At 36.6% G+C, this 21,283-nt stretch overlaps 1 protein-coding gene across 1 annotated transcript in view; it reads right to left on the reverse strand.

Moving 5' to 3' along the window:
* The window catches only part of LOC120109341 (regulation of nuclear pre-mRNA domain-containing protein 1A-like), a 31,812-nt gene that overhangs the window by 1,855 nt on the left and 8,674 nt on the right, over positions 1–21,283 (reverse strand). The window contains exons 2-7 of the mRNA XM_039123092.1: positions 15,033–15,163; positions 11,860–12,107; positions 10,494–10,646; positions 10,221–10,377; positions 8,111–8,250; positions 7,981–8,016 (exon numbers count right to left, since the gene is read on the reverse strand). Coding sequence (XP_038979020.1) covers positions 7,981–8,016; positions 8,111–8,250; positions 10,221–10,377; positions 10,494–10,646; positions 11,860–12,107; positions 15,033–15,108 — 810 coding nt within the window. The 5' untranslated portion in view covers positions 15,109–15,163. The remainder of the gene's footprint in view (positions 1–7,980; positions 8,017–8,110; positions 8,251–10,220; positions 10,378–10,493; positions 10,647–11,859; positions 12,108–15,032; positions 15,164–21,283) is intronic.

The following is a 21,283-nucleotide window of genomic DNA, read 5'->3' on the forward strand; positions in this document are numbered from 1 at the left end:
CAAGGGCTCTACAGTCCATCATTTTCCCCTCGATAAATCCATCATCAACGTCTCTGAAAAGCCATGGTTCCCACCAATGAGAAGCAAACACCATCCATGGAGCGTGAGTGTAAACCTCAGTGAGAGCTAGAGTCCCAAGTTCCTCTTGTCCTTGGAATCATCTTCGTCTCCTTCCCATCGTAAGAGGTAGTAGCACCAGCCCGAACCTGACAATACGGGGCATACCATACCATACTGATTTGGTACCGGTATAGGATATGGAAGGCGTACCGATACTCAGTACGCCGAAAAAAATCCATACCATACTATACCAACACAGTGCTAATGTGGTACTGGTAAGAGGTCCCAGTCCTAGTACTGAGTCAGGGAACCTTGGGTAGTAGCTTTTAGTTCTTTCAAAAACTCAGCAGTGCTACTGACCTTCTCACACACTAATGCCTTATAACCCCTTCATGTGGGCAAAAGTTAGCATGGAAGGCTAGACCTCTAAATTTTGTGCCCCTTAACAAGGCCGGACAAGGCCACAAGTCAAGCAACTCTTCTTGTATCAATTATATATGAACAATACATTTGTTTGATGTAATTTGCTAAAAAAACATGTACACCAACCTCCGATTTTCTGATTCTTTGGAAGAAAGATCACGTTAATTAATAAATAGCTGTTGTACATATAATTTGAAGATGACATCATTGATGACAACCTTAGGGGGAATGCCAAACAAAATGTTTTCCTAGACTGGTGATACCACATTGGAAGATTCTTTCAACAGATCTGGCATCTTTGGTGAGAGACGAGTCCACAGCCAAAATGAATTCAGATCATTGGTGATGATTTCACAGGGAATGTTGAAGCACATGCTTTTCTAGATTTGATCACAGTATTAAAGAATTATTTCAACTGATATGTCATGTCCAATGAGCGATCAGCCCGCATAGCTAATATGAATTTTAAAAGGCCAAGCTTACAGAGTGAAGCAAGATCAACTGGCTCACTAAAAGCACTTGTTTTAGTTCACGTGATGAAATAGCTCTTCAGCAAGAAATTTTACCACTAAATTCTAAGGAAAAGCCACTTGCCAACATACCTTTCTCAGAGTGGTGAATCATCAGTGAACTACCCTATTTCTACTGCTCTCACATATGCAGAGAAGGAAATTATGATTGACTTTGAAAGTTGAATCAATTTTAAAGGAAAACTTGCAAAAAAGAAAGAAATTCATAAAACCAGAATCTGGTTATATTTCTGGCTCAGACCTCCTGCAGGCACTTGTCTATATGAAACGTCCTATGATAGGTTAAAATGAATTTTGTATCTGACAGGGTGATCAACAAGTTGAACTTGCTGGTTGAGATGTACCCACATACCTACACCATAGAATTGGATAATTGCATGATCATCCTTATCAAAAAGTTATGTCAAGCTTCCTTTATGCTTGAAAAGAATTGAAGACTCTATAATGTGATGCAATATTTATGCAGGTCATGCACTGTCATCTTGACTGTTAATCTGTGACTAAGAGATGCAACAAGATAAGAATACAAACACCTTCACCTTCATGTCGAAGAGTCGTAATATGTGCAATCCAACAGGGTGGAAGGAGTTGCCCAGACAAAATTGAGTAAGAATAGTAGCTAGAGCCTCGAAAGAACTTATGTGAAGATAGGACGGGAAGAACAACAAGAAGGCATTGCATAGAAACAGAGAGCAAGAAACCAAAGTGATCTAATTGAAGAAAATGAGGCCACCAATATCAAATATCGCGCAACTGTGCCATATGAAGAATAAGAGACATCTATCTCTCTTCCATCATATGATATGATCTCTAACTAGGTTAACATGCATGACAAGGTTCCTTTAAAAACCAATATGAGCATCAAGGCATCAAGAATAACAGAGTACTATCATATAGATTGAAATAGAGATGAAGGCCATAAAATGAAAGCCACATGAAGATCAACTATGTTACCAATTCGCATCCGAACTCAAGATCAAAACTTCCTCCAAAAGAAATATAAGGAGCAGTATATTGCCCCATGATCACATCCAACATTGAACATAATGCTATGCAGCAAAATCCTATCTCTTGTCTAATCGGCTTTCATTTTGAGGATCATGAAAGATGAAAAAACATACTTTATTAACCTTCTTAAGGACATTAGAATTCAATTTTTGAAAGATAAAGGCATTATCATCTATGGAAATCCATGGGAATCTGAAATTTGCAGGTTCTCTCATTCTTTCTAGCTATTTTCTGTTTGCATGTAAGAGTCTCTTAGCAAAGGGATTACATAACCTTCTTTTAAGTCACAACATGAGCCCTTGATTCTCTTTCTAGCAGAAGAGGTGATTTCCTAATTATATTTTGCATTTCTTGAACAAAAATGAACCCATGACAACTTACATAAAAGCTACCATCCCGACCCATAAATATAAAAGCTTCATTTTATTCAATAAAATAAATGGTTTCTCTTCTTTCATAATGTGACATCATGACCAGAAGGCATGCCCCTTTTGACTCGAGGTGCAAAATCTAGTTTATTTAGAGGTGTCACTCGACCTATCTCTCCATTCTATCTTTTCTTTTTTATTTTCTTTTAAGCCGCACCCTTTCTACACAAATCACTGAAAAACAAAGAATCCATCCGCTTGCCCTCTTCTTCATTTCCAAGGATGCTACTTTAACTTAAACAGGGCCACTAAACTTAAGTTCTACCAAAACTTGAAAAGGTTTAAATCTCTAATAAAACCTCTCATATCCCTAGGTTGCCTCCAGATTATTTTCCTTATGTCAAACTTATTACATTAATTTCTCTCAAAGGTTGGGACTTCTATGGTTCAACTTAAGCAATCTCATTAGTCTAAGATAGAACCTAAAAACTTTAGTTTTAGTTTTGAATCTCTATTTATCTTCTATTATCAAAACTCATAAGTTCCTCCAATCAGCTCATTTCTAATTTTAAGCCTCCTAGTTTTGTACCACAGATCCACATGATCATTCTTATAATTACACACTCTCACGCCCTATCTACTGCCTCCTAGATATATATTGTACAGTTTGGTTCATGACTGTCAAAGATTTAATGGTACTTAATGATTCAAGCTCTCTAGAGAAAGGTATGTCCTACCAATACCATACTATGCTGGTACATTGTTGATAAGGTGCAATATGCAATGCTCGATATGGTATGGTACAACTCCCTATCGATATAGGGTTGGGGGACCCTTTTCTAATACCCAGCCATGTTACAACCCAAAATCCAGTAGTACAGGTTGGTACAATACAAAACTGTGCGGAACCAGTCGGCTCCACTCAATGCAGGCCGATTCGGCTCCTGCACTATATCAAATCCTGATACCATACTAGTATGGTATGCTTGATAAGCAAAATAGGTCGATACGGAGAATCATGCTTTGGAGTGTGTATCAGTACATCTCTACTTAGTCCACCCTATTTTGCTTTTTTTAATATATCACATTCTATTTAACCATCCTATTGTCATTTCTTTTGGAGATATCATATTCTATTTAACCCCCTTATTATTGGAAGTAGGGTATGCCCTAAAAGCCATTTAGCATATTAACTTTGAAATATCATGGCTATCTCTTCTCCACATGGTCATAAATAATTAGAGAGTTGGATAACACATGGGCCTTTGCGCTAGAAAAAAGTTTGCAAGTTTCACTATTTATGTATTCTATGGGAAGAGTTAGGTCATTCTGGATACTCGAAAATTATTCATAGTTATGGGTGAGGTCAAATATCGCACTAATATGGCTGCCATTTATACAATGACCAATAAAAGATTGGAATGACTATTTTGTCGTAGTCATCAGAGTAGTGAAAATTAAAAATAGTGATGAAGATGAAGTAAAAATTAAGAATCACGAAATTTCTAAGAGCGATCATGTTAGGTATTGAGGATCAATTACTCATAAGAAAGGAGATATTGAAGAGGATGATATCCATAGAACTAAAGCAGAGTGGATAAAATGGAGAGGTGCAACTAGGATATTATGTGATCACAACATACATGTCAAGTTGAGGCGAAAATTTTATAGGGCCGCTATACTACCAACTATGTTTTATGCTACAGAATTTGGACAGTTAGAAAATAACATGTGTGCAAGATGAGTGTAGCCAAAATAAGAATGTTAAGATGAATGTATGGTAGTAAAAAAAAAAAGATAGAATAAGAAATAGTCATTTGTGAGGTAGCACATCTAAGGATAAATTGAGAGAATGACAACTTCGATGGTTTGGACATGTACAACATAGGCTGAGGGATGTACCAGTATGAAGAAGTGATTTGATCCAAATAAAAGGAAGGAGGAATAGAGGTAGACCAAAAATCATGTGGATGAAATAGTGAGGAAAGACTTTACATCACTACATCTTTCAGTAAGAGTGGCGCTAAACGGAGTGGAATGGAGGAAAATGATCGATATAGCCAACCCCAACTAGTTTGGGATTAAGGCTTAGTTGAATTGAGTTGAGATGTAACGAACAACCTCAATAGTCCTATCTGATGACCCTCTTAAAGGCCTAGCTAGGAAGGAGCCTAAAGATCAAACTACTTAATATTTTTTACGGATATAAACATTAAGAATTTAGCTTTCCATAAGCACTCCATAGTTTTCTCACAATAAAACAAAAAATTTCTACAATTCAAATCTATGGGAATGAAAAAACAAATCTGTAATATCTTTTAAAAAAATAGATTAACTCGTGACAAGGTGTTCATAACATTCCAATAATCCATCAAACATTCTAACTCGAAAATGGTTATCTGATTGATTGTAGATATGCATGATTGATTCAAGGGTGAGGGATTATGTACGTGTCATTATCATAACTAGTAAAGTATTCACATTCTTCATTCATGTACGTGTCATGCTTATCTATCTAAAATATTACTTGGAGAGTCTTTTCCAAGTAACAAAGGGTGTATTTACTAAAGAAGAGAATATCTTTACATAATTGACAAATATTCTCTCAAGTTCTATTTTTAACTCCTCTTCCATTCATACCAATTTGACTAGTTAATTAACCTACTAGGAATAATGAACTTTGCCCACTAGACAAGACCTACTTGGACATATTATACTTGTTTTGGGAAATACATGGCAACATAGATGAGCAAGCGATGGTCATGTTTTGTCTATTATGCAATGACCAGCATCACATGACCCATAGTTGTGCACTTTATTTTCTGAACTTAAGTGATATGCTGGTATACTATATTTCTATTATAATTACTGTACATCTTGGTATTACAGCCAACAATCAAATATCCCTTCCCCTGTTGGTTTCACAAAGCAAAGGCGCTTCATTGTTTTTGCTATAAAAGATCCAACTCAAGCAACACAAATATCTATGCTCTAGCTTGAGAGGTATGGTGTTGATACAATTACAATGTCATCGCAGTCCTCACATGGCCAATTATATGCACTTCTTTGACAGCAGGGTCAATGGAACCATCCCGAGCTGGGCAGTTTCGAGCCGTCCTAGCAGCTGATCGGCACGGTTCCGGCAACGGAAACAAAATCCATTGTTGGAGGGGGGAAGGAGAAGGAAAGAGAAAAAAAGAGAGGAGGCAGGGGAGGGAGGGAGAGGGAAAGAAAGAGAGAGGGAGGTGTAGGCCGATCGACGAAGGGCCGACAGAGGCCGGCAAGCTGCACGGAGGATGCTCCTCCAGGCTCCGCAGCCAGAAAACAGGGCAAGTCCCCTGTTTCGTTTGAAACAAGGGTCTGACCCTATTTTTATTTTGCGATTTTTAAGTAAAGTAGGCAAGCGATTTGCCGACTTCACTTAAAATCGCAAAATAAAAAAAGGGTTGGACCTTTGTTTCGAACGAAAAGGGAACCCGCCCTGTTTTTCGACCGCAAAGGTTTCCTCCGCCTCCTACCTGGGTCGCCGGCCTTCAACGGCCCTTCGCCGGCCTCCGCCGACCTCCCTCTCCCCCTTCTCTCTCTTTTCCTCTCCCCCACCTCCTCTTTATGTCGGTACGGGCCCGCCACAGCACAGCGCGAGTCCGTACTGACTCATCCTGCCGAGCAACCGATACGATGCCCAGTACCACTTCTGCCGACATTGTTTGACAGCTTTATTTATGATGCGAGTTTGATCACTAAACCTATTCTTGATGAATATAGGTGAAAAGTAAATTGTATAGTGATGTAGTACAACCTAGGGAAAATCAACTAGGGGTTTAGAATGATATGACAAGGTGAAGGCTTATTTAATGGTTTATTGGTTTTTCTTTATTGGAAAAAAAACAAAGAGAGTAGTCTCTCACCACTATGAATCTAGGTCTCACAATAGGGTTGTAGATCTCGCATGTTTGAAGGCATCAAAAAATTGAAAAAAAAAGACAGTTATCACAACCAAACCGGATATTCACCCCATTAAAGACTAAATCAAAAATAACATGACATAGTTATACAATAAAATTGTGTAAGCAACAAATGCAAAAATTATGGTACATTTATTTTTCTTTGAATACTAAATCTGAAATGATTTCTCGCATTAAAATACTTGAAAATAGGGCAGAATAATGATTGATGTCAGTTCTTACTGACTAAAAAATCAACTAAAATACTATGAATGTTACAGATTAATTCGACAAACAACCAATAAAATGAATTGAACTAAGGCTTTACTAAGTTATTCTTTCAAAAGAAAAAATTAAAAAAGATACTAAATGACCATATAGAACCATTGCTTTGAGATTTCTTTTTGCCAATAGGACCATGGAGGCTTGAAGCCATAGAGAAAAATAGGTAACCTCAAGCTGGGGAAGGGGATGGTCAATGGCACCAGAGAGCGGGTAGGAGTGCCATCAATCAGGGTCTTGGTACCACACAACATGGGTATATTAGGAGGTTTGGTTCTAAATGTTGTCTTGGTACCACTCGACACGGGTATATTCGGAGGTTTGGTTCTAAATGTTGACCCAGACCTTACACATCCATCAATCATGTCAGGTTTTAGTTGATGTAAAATTATAAGACCCATTGGGTTTATGGGTTGAGCATGGATAGAATATGGATAGAGTCCAGGTCCAGTTGGGTCCATAGGTAAAGGGAATAATGGATAAAAAAAAGTCAGAGATGCTAATAGACTGATAACTGAAGGTGGGATGATACTACTGATGGACCCTTAAGGTGGGAGATGACATTTTGGGGGGGGGGGGGGGGGGGGGTGCGGGGGCGGGGTGGTGTGGGGGGTGCAATATGTCATGGTAAGACAAACTTAAAGTTTATTGATATATTTATATAAAAAAATAAGAGAAATTATCTATTACGTAATATGTATCAGGTCCCTGAAGGTCAAAAGTTGACATAGCAACTCATTTCTTATGCTTCTTTTCCTTTTTTTTCAAAAATTTTCATATGTTTCGAATTCTATAAGTTATTTTATTGATCTCTTTGTCTTATACACATTACTTGTATGCCAACTGTATCCAGTCTAATAACGGATTCATATTCATACCCATTTATACGGATATATAACTAATATTCAACTTGTATATGTATCTATTTTTGATAAAAATGAAATTGACTAATATCTTATTCATACCAGCATCTATTTTTTTTAAAAAAAATGAATACAAACACTTTAATATCCATTAAATATCAGGGTATTTGTATACGTATTTATTGAACAAAAATAAGCATGGATATGGAATGCTAAGACCAATCCACATCTAATTGGTTCTCAGCCTATTACCCCTAAACCTAATCTATATTAGAACATCAAAAGTCTAATTGCGTTAAAAAATACAATGTCACACTGCAACAAAATGCTCAAAAATGATCCAGAAAGATATGCTTCTTACATGATATCATTTTCGGAAAAAAAACATAAAAAGAAGTGATTTTTAACTGGTAGTATGATTTAGATATCCCCCATTGGAGTGGGATTCCATGGAAACAGTACAGCCTCAAAATAGCTCTCGTGGGAGAACACTAATACTTACTTGTATTTGAGTGCGGACAAGCTCCAGCTTTGATTCCTGAAATAAGTCCAATAAGAATGTATAAAAATCACAAAATCTCAGTGTTCAAATATAGATACTGCTTGTTTAACAGTTAACACGGAATCAAGACCTGTTCTTTAAGTGCTTCCTTTAGCAGAGCAATCAAGGATGATCTAGCCAATTTGACACTTTCAAGTTGCTCAGTGCATTGCTTTAGAATGGTTTCCTGCTCCTGAAGGTCATTTATCAATGGTGATCCTTGTTGATTACCTGAACAAGAAAAGCACTTAAATAAGGAAAAACCAGAATCAAGAGGATGAAAAATGGAAACAATTCCTTACGATGTTAAAAGCGGATGTATAAATGGAGAACCAGTAAAACAATTGGACATAGTCAAATGTCAGTATGTATTTTCGACCATGGGTTCATATCTCACCATCCCAGCAATGTGTATACAAAGTTTATTTTGACAGAAGAAAAAAATTCGTCCTCTCAACTTTAGGAAAACTTAGAAATTAAAACTTAATAAATTAAAAAAAATACTAGAACATCTTGATGAGGTAGAATACAACAACCTATTAAGAAACTTTTAGAAAATTTTTCAAATGTAATTCTTCAACAATAATATATCTTATCATAAACTAAATAAACAATTATTTGATCGACACTATAAAATGGGGGAAAAGGCTTTCACAAAAAGTTTACAATAAACCAAGTATCTTTAATAATTTAAAGATCTTTACAACTAGGCTTGGATGAGTACTCAACAAAATCCAACAAAGATATTTAAATGCACATCCCAATAGAATTCAACAAATAGTGCTGTACCGATGATATTCCACATCCCAAAAAGTCTTTCTGTAAAGGACATCACTTCATGACAAAGTTATAGGTTTCATTCAACAATAGCATTCAAAAGAAAATTGCTTAAAACTCATCAAGGAATAGGACTATGCTATACATACATGCATGCATACACACATACATGCATACATGCATGCACATAAATAAAATATACATACATATAAATAAAATATATATACACATATATAAATACGCACATATGTATTTGTATTTGTATATGTATATAAACCATGGATTCAAGCAAGGTCCGCCGTACCGGTACCGGTCGGTGTACCGGTGGCCGGCCGGACCAGTACGGTACCAGTCCAGTCCGGTACGTACCGGCCGGTACCGGTACTGTACCGGCCGGTACGCGGTGGTTTCAAAAACCACAGCGCGCGGCGCTGTAGTTCAAAAAAAAAAAAAATCGTACCGGTGCGAACCGGCCGACCCGTACCGGCCGGTTCGAATAAAAAACCGGAAAATACCGTTTTTTTGTCGTTCCGGTACCGGTCTAGGACCGGACCGGTACGTACCGACCGGTACGGGACGGTACGACATTCCATGGATTCAAGTATCCTGCCATGCTGATCTATGTTGTCAAATGTACCGTGCTGACCAAGATGGGCATAATGCATGGGATATGTACCTGTGTATTCTGCATGTTGGCTTGTGCTGGTCCATATTGGTTAGGTTCATGAGTAGGGGAGACGGAAGCAGATCCTAATTAGCTCGAAGAGGGAGCAGGTTCCAGTATGGGAGAGAAAGTAATAGGTTTCAAAAAACTTGGCAATGATGTTTTGCACCATAAAGCTTCATAGTAAATTTGACTAGAAGATTTTCCAGCATAAGTACTAAAAGAGAGATAAGTTCCTTATGCTCGACAAGAAATAAATCAGAAAAGCATAATATTTCACTATGTTCTCTTTTAACTTGCATATTAAGTCATGTAATTCGAAAGAAAAGCATGGTTCTAAACTGTCTGTAAGATAGAAAATGAATGGAAGTGGGGTTTTCACTGGCTAGAGTTGCATAGAAAATTTTCTCAATCATTACCAGCAGCAGAGGTTGACTGGTTCCAACCTTCCAGGAAAAGGCAAAAGAACCGAAGAATGTATTAAATCTTAGTAGATAGGTGCTTCCTTTTGTGTATGTGTGCAAGTGTACATGAACATACATATAATATATCTTACTGATATACATATAAGTTTGTTTATGAAATGACGGCATAAGAGGCCATTAGATAATTAAGCATATGATGATCGTAATTCGATGAAAAAACTCAAAAGGATCAATGTCAATGTATCATATACAGTGCACAGTGCTAACGTCCATGTTTTCACCAGATTCACAACATTTATAAGATTTTGAAAGTGATTCTAAAGAATTGTTTATACCTTGAGCACAGGCATCATTAACATCCTTCTCCATCGTCTCAACAAGATAAGCAGCAGCTTTGCATTTATTTAAGGCAGTATCTTCATTGAAATGTTCATCGAGTATAGCTTGATATGCAGTTACTACCTTCTCAGGCATTCCTCCAACAGCCAATTTCTAAATGTTGAGCAAGCATCCATGATAAATTATGCATTTAAAACCTTATTTGAATGGAAGTCCATGAAAAGGAACAGAAAAAGGACCCATGTAGAAGGAAAATTTTAATAACTCACAATTCTTATTGAACTTGTATCTTTCTTTACTACTTTTATGGGATTCGAACTCTTTCCATTGTTATCCAACAAAGGAGAAGTGTTACCAAGAACATCATCTTTAAGGATTCGTCCACGAGAACCAAAGACTTTCCTTTCATCCCATATTTCTACCTGAATATCAAGGAAAGAAAAGATGATGATCAAAGTTTCAACATATAATTTCGTTAATAATTAGCAGAAAGATCGGGCTGCCTAGGAGGGATGATGGTCTCTTTCCTCATTCTTCTACAAAGAAGCAACATTGTTTATTGAAATCCATAAAAGAAAAACAAATAAAACACCATTACTTTGCAGATATTAAATGATGAGGTAGCAGTCAATACACTAGGGGAAACCCTCAATTAGTCAAGAATGGCTTTTAGCTGCAACAAGGATTATACGTGAGAATTCAGATAGGAAATGTTCTGGCATAAAGATCAATTAAACTAAAATTTGTGAATATTTTGAAATTTAAAGAACTGAAAAAAAAATCCAGGGACTGCTTTCTTTTGTCACAATCATTCCAGTGGTTCGGCATAAAACCTTCAGTCAATCCATTCCCTTAAAAGGTTTTGTCTATAAAGATCTTGGAGTAAATTGTGCATAGAAACAACGTATCCATATCTATTACGAAAGAGTTTATTATGCAAGATAGTACAGCATATCAGAATTATACACAAGGGAGCAAAAAGAAAATTAAATCTAACCAAATAAACGGCTATCTTATTCATAAACTACATCAAGTGTGCTATTATATCAAGATAACTACTTCATATTACATACATATTACAAAATAAGAACTATAACTGTCTGATAAACCTAAAATGTCATGGCAATTACAGAAGATTGCAGATTATTCTCTAAAGATAAGTGCCCAGCTTAAGGCAGAAGCTGTTATATATCATGTACCTAAATCAACATCTGAGTGTTCAGGGGAAAAAAAGGCATGAGTTCAAGGATAAGTGAGCAATTTCATGCAAAATTTCTAACTTTATTATATCTCAGCTATCTTTACACCAAATTGCCAACATTGTCAAGGAAATCAAATATTTGTGTAGTCCAATCTTCAGAAAAAGAACACTTGAAGTTTAAGGGAAGTAACCTTTATAGGCAAGAAAAGTGAAGATGTCAACCAAAAAATATTTGCTAAACATCATTAAAGAAAGAAAAATGGCATAAAATAAAACAACGTAAAACTGGAAAAAGGAAAAAGCAAATTTGCATAGGAAAGGCTGCAAGCAAAATGATTGCTTTAACAAAAGAAAAATACAATCTACAGCTATATATGCAATCAATAGAGAACATCATGCCAAGGTCTTAAAGGAAAAGAAAGTAGAGAACTTACTAATCTCATGACCACTTTCTTTCCATTGTCTTCTCCATTCTCATATACAGTTTTCAAACATCCAGGTAGGACCTTCCAAAACTCACTTACGAACTCACTCCCCTTGCGCCTGCTGTTCTGCAGAATATCATTTGCCAGATACAGAAAAGAGACTTTTTGTTCTTTCGGTGAGCTATTAAACAGTTTCTCCCATGTCTCAACAACTTCTTTGGCTTTCTTCCGGTGAAAAATACACCAATGTGACAATGCTGTTCCAGAGTTAAGAAACACTCACAAACACAAGCAGAACTAACCAAAACAATTTTGCTGCATTGACAAAAGAGAAATGGCTGAAAGGTACAAGAAAACTATTAAGCCCAGCCAAACAAGGACCATAGTTGTTATTGCATGATAAGTAAATCTTGAAACTTAAATCAATGTTTGAAACCGCTAATCCGTCCTGACCCAATGTCATGGAAGAGTCATAGTTGACCAGTCCAAACATGGGTCAACTGGAGTTGGACGGCCAACCACTCTCACCCAAATCCCATCAATCAAGGAAGTGGATCAACATTTTCCCTAATCTGTTGAGGCGTTCCTATTACCCTTTCAGGATTTCCTCATAAGGCCTTCTTTCTGAAGCCTCGACCAACTTATCTTCCTCCTAGATCTCTCTCCCCTTCAATCCATCCACCCTACCTTACCTTCCTAAAATCTTAATTAATCAAACGAGATCCATCCCCCTTCATGGTCGCTCACATGATACATCCATAAGAGAAAGAATCCAAGAAGAGCTCACATCCTCTCTCATGGTGATGGTCTCCCTCCTTCAATGGCATCTTTCTCTCCCACCACCGCGGCTTCTCAACCATGGCAACGGCTTCCTCTTCAAATAAGTAATGGTGCTCCCCTTGGGACCAATTAGGGGTGCAAATGAGCCAAGCAGCTCACAACCTACCCAAGCTTGACTCGGCTCGACTATGACCGAGCTCGAGTAGCTCGAATAGCTTTTCGAGTCGAGCTCAAGTAGCAAAATACTAGGCTCGAAGGCTCACGAGCCTCGTCGAGTATATATATTTTTAAATATCATATTTTATTTATTATATATTATTAATTTAATATTTTAGAATATAATATTTTGTTATATTTTGTTTTAAACATATTTTTTTAATTATGACCAAGGCTCGAATTCAAGCTCGTATGGCTCGCTTGATATTCGAGTCGAGACGAGTCAATCTCAAATATTGCTTTTTTTCTATCAGTCAGGTTTAAGCTTGGATATTAAGGTTTGATCAATCTCAAGTCGAGTTTCGAGCCTGAGTATTTTAAATCAAGTCGAGCTCAAGCCTCTAGCTACTCGACTCGACTCAGCTCGATTGCACCCTAGGACCAATGGTTGTGTTCAAGTCCGGCCAAGAGAGAGTAAAGGAAGGAACAAAAAAGCATATGCAATGTAGGGACAGCATTTTCTTTTTAATCTTAATTAATGAGTCAGCAAGTCAAGCAGAACGTCCAACCTAGAGGGTGGTTTGAAAAGTCGAACCATTAGGGTCAGAGGTTTAATAATTGTTTAGACATTTTTTGAATAAATGTGGTTTTCAGGTGACCCAACCCAAAATAGCTTTCGGGTGACAGATTCATGTTTACAGAAGGAGCATGCATTAAAAGTTATTAATATTTGTATGAAGCATCCAAACAAGAGATTGCTGGAACTCTGGGCAATCTAAGTCGCTTCTAGAATATGACATGCACCACCTCATGAATGTTGAGTTATCTAAAATGTAAAACAACAATTCGTAGCTTTACAAGAGATATACAAAATATGAAAAAATTATGACAGCTGATATACACAACACATCTTAGCAAAAAACAATACAACTTTGGGCAGCATATACTAATATTCGTATAGTACTAACATTCATAATGTGATATATACAATTTTACAGGATGAAAAGATCATAGATCGTAGTTATTTCAGATGCATATGCTAGGTTTCACAAGCAATAACCCCCACAATGGCATTTTCCTAATTTCAACATGGTCATAGAAACAAGTATCTTGTTAGCTTCATACAACAGTAACACAATAAGTCATGAATATCAGTTGAAACGAGCTTGGCTTTATTTCAAAAATTAGCAAGGATAATTGCAAAGGCACTTAGGTGAAATATGTGCAGATGCAAAAGAAACAAATGTAATCATTTTTAATCTAAAATATCAATAAACATAAGCAATCATTTTTAATATAATTGTGCAGGCTTATTAATACAAAAGTATGTATGTATTCTCCTCATCTCTCAGAAGAGCAGCTACCAATATGTTTAATCAACAGTTAATATAGCCATCAAAATTAAAAGATAGTCATAACATGTACATTTATCTCAGTTGGACAACAACCATCAAGGCCAAAGCAGATCAAAGACTAACAGGTTGCCCAGGAGAAAGTGAAATTACTGTTATGTGTGGGACTGTGTCTGTCTTGTTCCAATCCGAGACTCTGTTTCTCTAGTGCCAGTCCAAGAAGACAGGGTTAATGCCAAAAAAAAGAAACAAAAAAACAAAAACTTCGCTTCAATTAGGTGCTAAGCTGCAGGTCAAAGGGTATTGTCTTGAACGGCTTTGTGATGTTTTCTTGAAGACTCTGAACCAGAGGATATTGATTCCACTAACTCTTTGGATTAGGCACGTAAAAATCGATGTCTCAGAGTTTCAGGTATCTACCCTGTTTGCACGACTTTCTTGGTTAACTGCTGGCAACTTGATCGGTGTAGCTGGTATTCTTCTTCTCTTTGCTCTGACCACCATAGAACATCAATGAAACCTATTTTAATGAAGGAAACTGAATTTTGCATTCTTGCTTCCCTAAACCCTACTTTCTGTCTACGTTTATGTTTTATCCACAATTCCACATGCATGGTGCTTCACATATAGATTCCAACCCCATATTGGGTTTTATACTTATACTTAAAATTTCTGATTATACATGGCATGATACACCACAATAAGCTTGATCTCGATTTGACAAATAGAAGCATGACATCTAGTCTGCATATTGCATGAAAGGTATGATATTATTTTGGTAACATCTGTTAAGCACAATAAATCATTATAGCATTTTCTTTTTGGCAATTTTCAGTTAGGTGCAGCAAACTCTAAATTGTGCATACACATGAAAATAATTCAAGCAAAGGATACTTTCAATGCTTTGTTGTGAATTGTTCAGCTTAGATAGCTTTTCAGCTAAAACTTGGTTGTTGAAAGTGTTGTTCATTTTGCCTTTCTTACTAGGAAGTCCACATGAAATTTCCAGATTCCTGTCCCACGAGCTGCAAATGTAAGTTAGCATGTAGCAAGTCGAAAATCAACATTTCAGTAAAAGACAGAAAGAAATGCCATCAACTTGCTAAATAAAAACCTTTGTTTAAGAAAGAAATCTGAAAGCAACTAAGCATACAGGTTATGGCCATTAATATTATAGCATTTGGTTTTTTTTCCCTTTATGTTTAGGGGGGCGGAGGGGGGGATCCCAATAACTAAATCATAATGACAATTACTCACCTAATGCAAGAAGATCACACTGAAATAGGGGGAGAGCATGATTGCCATTTTGCAGTATTGAGAAGAACAAGACAACTAATGAAATAAAAACATAGGCTACAAAAGAGACATATACTAAAAAAACTCCATCAAGAAGAAGGTCCCAAGAACTAAATCATAATGACAATTACTCACCTAATGCAAGAAGATCACACTGAAAGAGGGGGAGAGCATGATTGCTGTTTTTCAGTATTGAGAAGAAACAAGACAACTAATGAAATAAAAACAAAGGCTACAAAAGAGACATATACTAAAAAAACTCCATCAAGAAAGAAGATATAGGCCTGACTTTAAAAGTACAGATATTATTAGATTTTATCTAGTTCCTTGAAAGCCATCTGAAACATTTTCAGCATTTTTTTGAAACATACAGTGATATTTCATCGTTAACACAACCACACAAGTAGTGTTTGCCATAGGTGATATTTTTCCCTTCAAGTATCCAAGTAGTTGGGTTGCATTTATAAAAGGGAGAACTGGAATTGCTAAACACTTCTTTTATGTTCAAAGCTATAGGTGAGGTTTGGTATTACTCTAACATGGTTGCAGCATGTATCATGAGATTATGAATTATTTTGCATCAAACAAGAAAGGTGAAGAGTTGCACTACAGGTTGTTGTATTTGACATCTAACAGGTTAACAATGTGAATTCATTTCATGAAATCACTGTCGAAGATTGAGATGTAGATTCCAAGTGCACAACTTACAAGAGTTCCCCTAATTTAAAGGCATGATCAAACTACACTCACTTTTCTTCTATTATGAAAGAATAACAAAAGAGAAGGCTAGTGATTTGTTAGAGGTGGATCTTCCTCCTATTACCTCCATTCAGGATAGGAGTTTTGGGGGTGACTTTGATGGATCAACATCTATTCAGCATGCAACAATATACACTCTTAAGGATACTCACCTATTAGATATTTTGGATGACCACCCAACCATGAGTCCATTATTTCCACACTAGAACTCAAACAACTAAATTTGACTCTTTCAGGCACTACTCAGAACTTAACTGAGACCTACTACACAGTAGCAGTAACATTCACAGAACACAATACTCATAATATGTTACATGACACGTGATATCCATTAGCATCTTCATTCCTTAGTTTCACCTTGTTCTTAAGGTGAAGATGCCCAATAATGTTTGACCTCTCTCTTTTCTATCAGCTCATCACCATCATTATAGTAGGACCTATTGGCATCAAAAAGACTATTTTTACAATGGCGACCTGGCAGAAATTTTGCACCACAATAATTAAGCACCCAATTCCATGCCATTGTCGAGCTTCCATCAATGAAATATGCTTAGCCAATGGAGGTGCCGTAGTGGTAGTAAAGTTGTCAGTAGAGGCCTTCGTGGTGCCATCCACATGTTATTTCCTGTGATGAAGATTAAGCTTCTCTTGCAAGAAAGCTTTAGCATGGTTGCACGCCAAGATGTAGGATGGAGCATTTGGACATCAATTCGAATTACATCGATTAGCCCACAAGCAAAGTAGCCAATTAGGAAACTCTCAAAAAGATGATCAGCAAGATAGGCCACGAGCTCAAAGTTGGATTGATAATCTTGCAAAGTTGAAGTTTGTCAAAACTTGGATAAAGCATCAGCATACGTCGGATCCGCCTCCATGATCTTAATCTCTGCCCTCTTTATCATGTGATACAAGAAGCTCATCTGAGAGTATCTCTCGCTATCCACGGCCCGAAACACCTCATACAATGGTCTAATAGCCTTCATTATTGTAGTGGCCTGCTGTCAGAATGCCTGCCTCGTCACCAACTCCTCGACAATGCTTCCTTTAGTGTCGGCCCTCACATATCTATTTTCTACCACCGAGGCTGACAAACATCTAACGTAGGTTGCTTTCTTCTCAAGAAGGCTATCAAATGCAATGTAGTTGGTATCAAACCGTGTAACTTCTGACTTCAAGATCTCTCCTCGTGCATACCTCCTCATCAGTGAAAAGACCCATGTATGGTTATAAATATATCTGGTGAAGTGGTGATTGTTTGGGTTGTCTCCACTGTCTATTGCACCCTACGAATCTTTGTAATGTCCATCAACATGAAGTCGATACAAGGTGCAGCACGTGAAGTCCAAAAAATATGTGGTCGCCGCTCCATCAAGATCTCTCCGGTGGCCTTATATTGTGGCCCATTATCAGTGATGACCTGCACAACATTCTCTTCTCCTACCTGATCAACCACCTCCTTCATCAGTTTGAGGATATACATGGCGTCGTGCACCTGATTAGAAGCATCAACAGACTTATGAAAGAAAATCTTCGTATCACAATACATCAGAAAGTTGACAATGCTCTGCCTAGTAGGACCGGTCCAACCATCACGCATCACCATCAGTCCATATATGGGTCACTTGCTCTTGTATAAGGCAATTCATTTCTCTAACTTCTTATTACTGTCCAGAAGCTCACCATAAATGTTCTTCAGATCTGGAGGATCTATACCGAGACCGGCAGCCTGTATATCGAAAATAGCAAACCTATAGTACATATTGCCTGTCATATTTGCTAGAATGTAGTTGAAGTGGAACCAGAATTCAATAGCTCGCCACATATTCTTCTTCTTAGTCTTCTTCAGTATTAAGTCAACCCTCTGCGGATTCGAATTTTTGCTGAAAAAGGCATTGATCTAAATTACAGATTACTATTCCAGGTGAAATCTCTCTGGATGACTTCTTTTTGCTACCAAAAGTTTTCAGCATAGTTACAATACGACCACCGCCTCTGCTGACGGCCTCTCTGACTGAGGAGATCCTTTTGAACTCGAAATTTGCCCTGCTGCTAAAAAAACAGAGCTCGACTCCTAGTATGAAGGCTCAAATCGAGCCTTATGCCTAGCCACCTCATCCTGTTATCACTGGTCATCCAGGCTCGCCTGCATGGCAGCCTGGATCTGTGTCTCCTCGTCATCTAGAGCGGACGTCTCCTCTGACTCCATAGAGTGATAAGAAGATGGCTTTACCACTCGGCGTTCCACATTTGCCTTCTTGAAAATTCTCTCCTTCGCTGCTCTGAAATCGGTGAAGTGCTTTTTTATTAGTTGCCAAACCTTCTATTGGTATTTTCGGCACATAGATACATTGGAATAACCACCAGCTAAGTGTTGCTTCAACCTGGTTATCACTTCTTTCTTGAACTCTATGTTGCACCACTTGCACTTTCAATGGTGCCGACCCGATAGCATTTTCCCATGATTCCAACCAATGTCATGCTTTGGCTTCTTTTTTCTTATTAATATATATTTTTAATAATTTTTAAATTTAAAAATATGTTTAAATATCATAAACTCAAAAAAAATATGTTTACTTTAGAAATTATTTTTTCTGAATTATATAATACATACTACTAATTTTTCATAATTTTTGGTATTATTTATATTTTTAAAAATTTAGAAATAATTATTAAATATTAATATTTTAAAAAATTAATTTCAGCTCAGATTCATGTAGAACCCAATAATGAATGCTACATATATTTTTCTATGCCCTTGGATATGTATCAAAAGCTACTTATTTTTTATTTTTTTAAATTTAGGCCTAGGCCATTGTGCTCATGATTGCAACAAAACTTGAATGAATGAACACCAAATTTTGCTGAAAAGTAGCTAGCGTGCCCCTAAATATGCTTCTGATTTTACAATTATTTTTATTATTTTATTTTTTCTATTTTTTAATCCAAATATATATTTTTAATTTTTAAAAATTATATATAATCCAAAAATTAAAAAAAATTGTGTCATCATTTAGATCGTCTATAGATCTACAACATGTAATAAAATCAAGCTGAAATCAAAAAATTTGGCATGATCTTTTCTTATTTTGTAATTTTAGAGCTATTTTTTCAAGCCTCCAAAAAAATGAGTGAATGAGATAAAGAAAGATCCAAGCCTAAATAAGGTGCACTTCCTCTCTCTTATCTCATTTTCTTATTTTTTTAGGAGGGCTTGAAAAAATAGCTCAAAAATTGCAAAATAAAAAAGATCATGCCAAAATTTTCGATTTTGGCTTGATTTTATTACATGTAGATCTATGGACGATTTACACAATGATACGATTTTTTAATTTTTGAATTACATATAATTTTTAAAATTAAAAATATATTTTCAGATAAAAATTTAAAAAAAATAAAAATTAAAAAACTATAAAATTAGAAACATATTTAAGGATAAAATTTGGTGTCTATTTATTTAAGTTTTGATGCGATCATGCGCACAGTGGCCTAAGCTTAAATTTAAAAAATTGAGAAGTAGCTTTTGATGCATGCCCAAGAGCTTAGAAAAATATATGTAGCATCCATTATTGGGTTCTTCGTAGATCTGAGCTGAAATTTATTTTTTAAAATATTAATATTTAATAATTATTTTTAAATTCAAAAAATAATTAAAAACATATAAATAATACCAAAAATTATGAAAAATTAGTAGTATGTATTACATAATTTAGAAGTAATTTCTGAAGTAGAAAACATATTTTTATGAATTTACGATATTTAAACATATTTTTAAATTTAAAAAATATTAAAAATATATATAAATAAAATATAAAAAATAAGTATGATATATTAGATGAATCAGATGTATTTTCTGACATAAAAAATATTATCTTCATCATAAGTTAATTTTGCTATTTTTACAGAATTGATAAACTGACGTAGTTGATAAATCCGTAGGAATAGAGCCATCAAGAAAAAAAGAAGCAAGAGCATGATATTAGTTGGGATCGTGGACAAATACTCTCGAATCGGCACAATTAGAAGTATAAGTGGTGCAACACAAAGTTAAAGGAAGAAGGGATAACCAGGTTAAAGATTAAAGCAGCACTTAGCTTGTGGTTATCCGAATGTATCTATATATCAGAAATGCCAATAGTAGGTTTGGCAGCTAATGAAGAAGCACTTCGCCAATTTCAGAGAAGCGAAGGAAAGGGTTTCCAAGAAAAAAGCGAAGCTAGAAAGCCAAGAGGCAGAGCCACTTTCCTATCACTAGGGAGATCCAGACTGCCATACAGACGAGCTTGGATGATCAGTGGCAGCAGAATGAGGTGGCCAGGCATAGGGCTCGATTTGGGCCCTCGTACTAGGAGTCGGGCTCCAGTTCTTCGAGCGGCAGGGCAAATCCAGAGTTCAAAAGAACCTCCTCAGTCAAGGAGGCCATCAACAGAGGTGGTGGTCGTATTGTATCTATGCTGGAGACTTTTGGTAGCAAAAAAATCATCCAGAGAGATTCCACCATGAGTAGCAATCTATGATTTAGATCCACATATCTTTTTCAGTAAAGATTCGAAGCAGCAAAGGATTGACTCAATGCTAAAAAAGGATAAGAAGAAAGATATGTGGCGAGCTATTGGATCCCGGTTCCACTTCAACCACATCCCAGTGAATGTGTAGACAATACGTACTATAGGTCTGCTATTTCTGATATACAGATTGTCGATTTCAGTGTAGATCCTTCAGGCTCGAAGAGCATCAACGGTGAGCTTCTTGATAGTAATAAGGAGTTAGAGAAATGAATTGCCTCATGCAAAGCAAGTGGCCCACATATGGACTTACGATGATGTATGATGGTTGGACCGGTCCTACCAGATGGAGCATTATCAACTTTCTGACATATTGTGATACGAAGACTTTTTTTACAAGTCGATTGATGCTTCTAATCAGGTGCATAACGCCACGTACATCCTCAAACTGATGGAGGACGTGATTGATCAAATAGGAGAGAAGAATGACGTGCAGATCATCACTGATAATGGGCCACAATATAAAGCTGTCGAGGAGATCTTGATGGAACGGCGGCCACATATTTTCTGCACCCTATGTGCTGCACA

The sequence above is a fragment of the Phoenix dactylifera genome, unplaced genomic scaffold (genome assembly GCF_009389715.1).
Source record: "Phoenix dactylifera cultivar Barhee BC4 unplaced genomic scaffold, palm_55x_up_171113_PBpolish2nd_filt_p 002059F, whole genome shotgun sequence".
Taxonomy (NCBI): Eukaryota; Viridiplantae; Streptophyta; class Magnoliopsida; order Arecales; family Arecaceae; genus Phoenix; species Phoenix dactylifera.